General features: G+C 33.0%; 1 protein-coding gene across 1 annotated transcript in view; it reads right to left on the bottom strand.

The window, feature by feature from the left end:
- Nucleotides 1-706, bottom strand: part of LOC107628837 (NADH dehydrogenase [ubiquinone] 1 beta subcomplex subunit 9) — a 2,748-nt gene that overhangs the window by 223 nt on the left and 1,819 nt on the right. Inside the window, exons 5-6 of the mRNA XM_016331442.2 lie at nt 296-369; nt 1-19 (exon numbers count right to left, since the gene is read on the bottom strand). The exon at nt 1-19 is cut by the window's left edge and continues 223 nt beyond it. Coding sequence (XP_016186928.1) covers nt 328-369 — 42 coding nt within the window. The 3' untranslated portion in view covers nt 1-19; nt 296-327. The remainder of the gene's footprint in view (nt 20-295; nt 370-706) is intronic.

Genomic DNA, 706 nt, shown 5'->3' with positions numbered 1-706 from the left:
GAAGCATGGTTGGACCAATCTACATCAAAATTGAAAACAGTCAAAAAATTAAAAGCCATAGAAGAAGTTCCGCAGCAAGAACTGTGCCAATCAGCAATGGGAGAAAGAAAGTGCACACCACAACGCATCCCATGATTAATCTTAATCATAATACAAATAAAAGGATCAGGAATTTGGTGATGTAGCATAGAAATATGTGATCTGTCTTTTAATTTCAAGCATGTTTTATTTGTAATGGTGCATACTCACAACATAATCCACAATCTAGTAAGCATATTATAAGTTAATTGATTACCTTTATTCATTACAAGAAAAAAGCTTATGATTTCAGTCATTATCTTCACGACCAAAGTTATAAACTATCTCAATCTGCAGCAAGAACAGAACTCCAGATTAGGTAAAAAAAATAAGCATACTCCAAGGCACTAAAACATCAAACGATAACTATCCCAGTCTCACACCAACCTATAACTGGTAACTTGAGGATCTCATAGGAAAAACGAGGAAAATGATTGAGGATCAGAGAAAGGCACACATGGATACCTTAACTCTCAAATAAAAGAGGGTTTACTCCTCTCCTATGCCTTTACATTTACCAAGACAATTACAACAACAAAGTCTATTCCAATTATGTGAAATTGGATACACAGCAAACAAAACCAGTGTTTTATCAAAAAAAAAAAAAAAAAAAAAAAAAAACCATTTA

The sequence above is a fragment of the Arachis ipaensis genome, chromosome B03 (genome assembly GCF_000816755.2).
Source record: "Arachis ipaensis cultivar K30076 chromosome B03, Araip1.1, whole genome shotgun sequence".
Lineage (NCBI taxonomy): Eukaryota > Viridiplantae > Streptophyta > Magnoliopsida > Fabales > Fabaceae > Arachis > Arachis ipaensis.
Note: the sequence above shows the minus strand (reverse complement) of the source record. Positions and strands in the feature narration are given on the sequence as shown.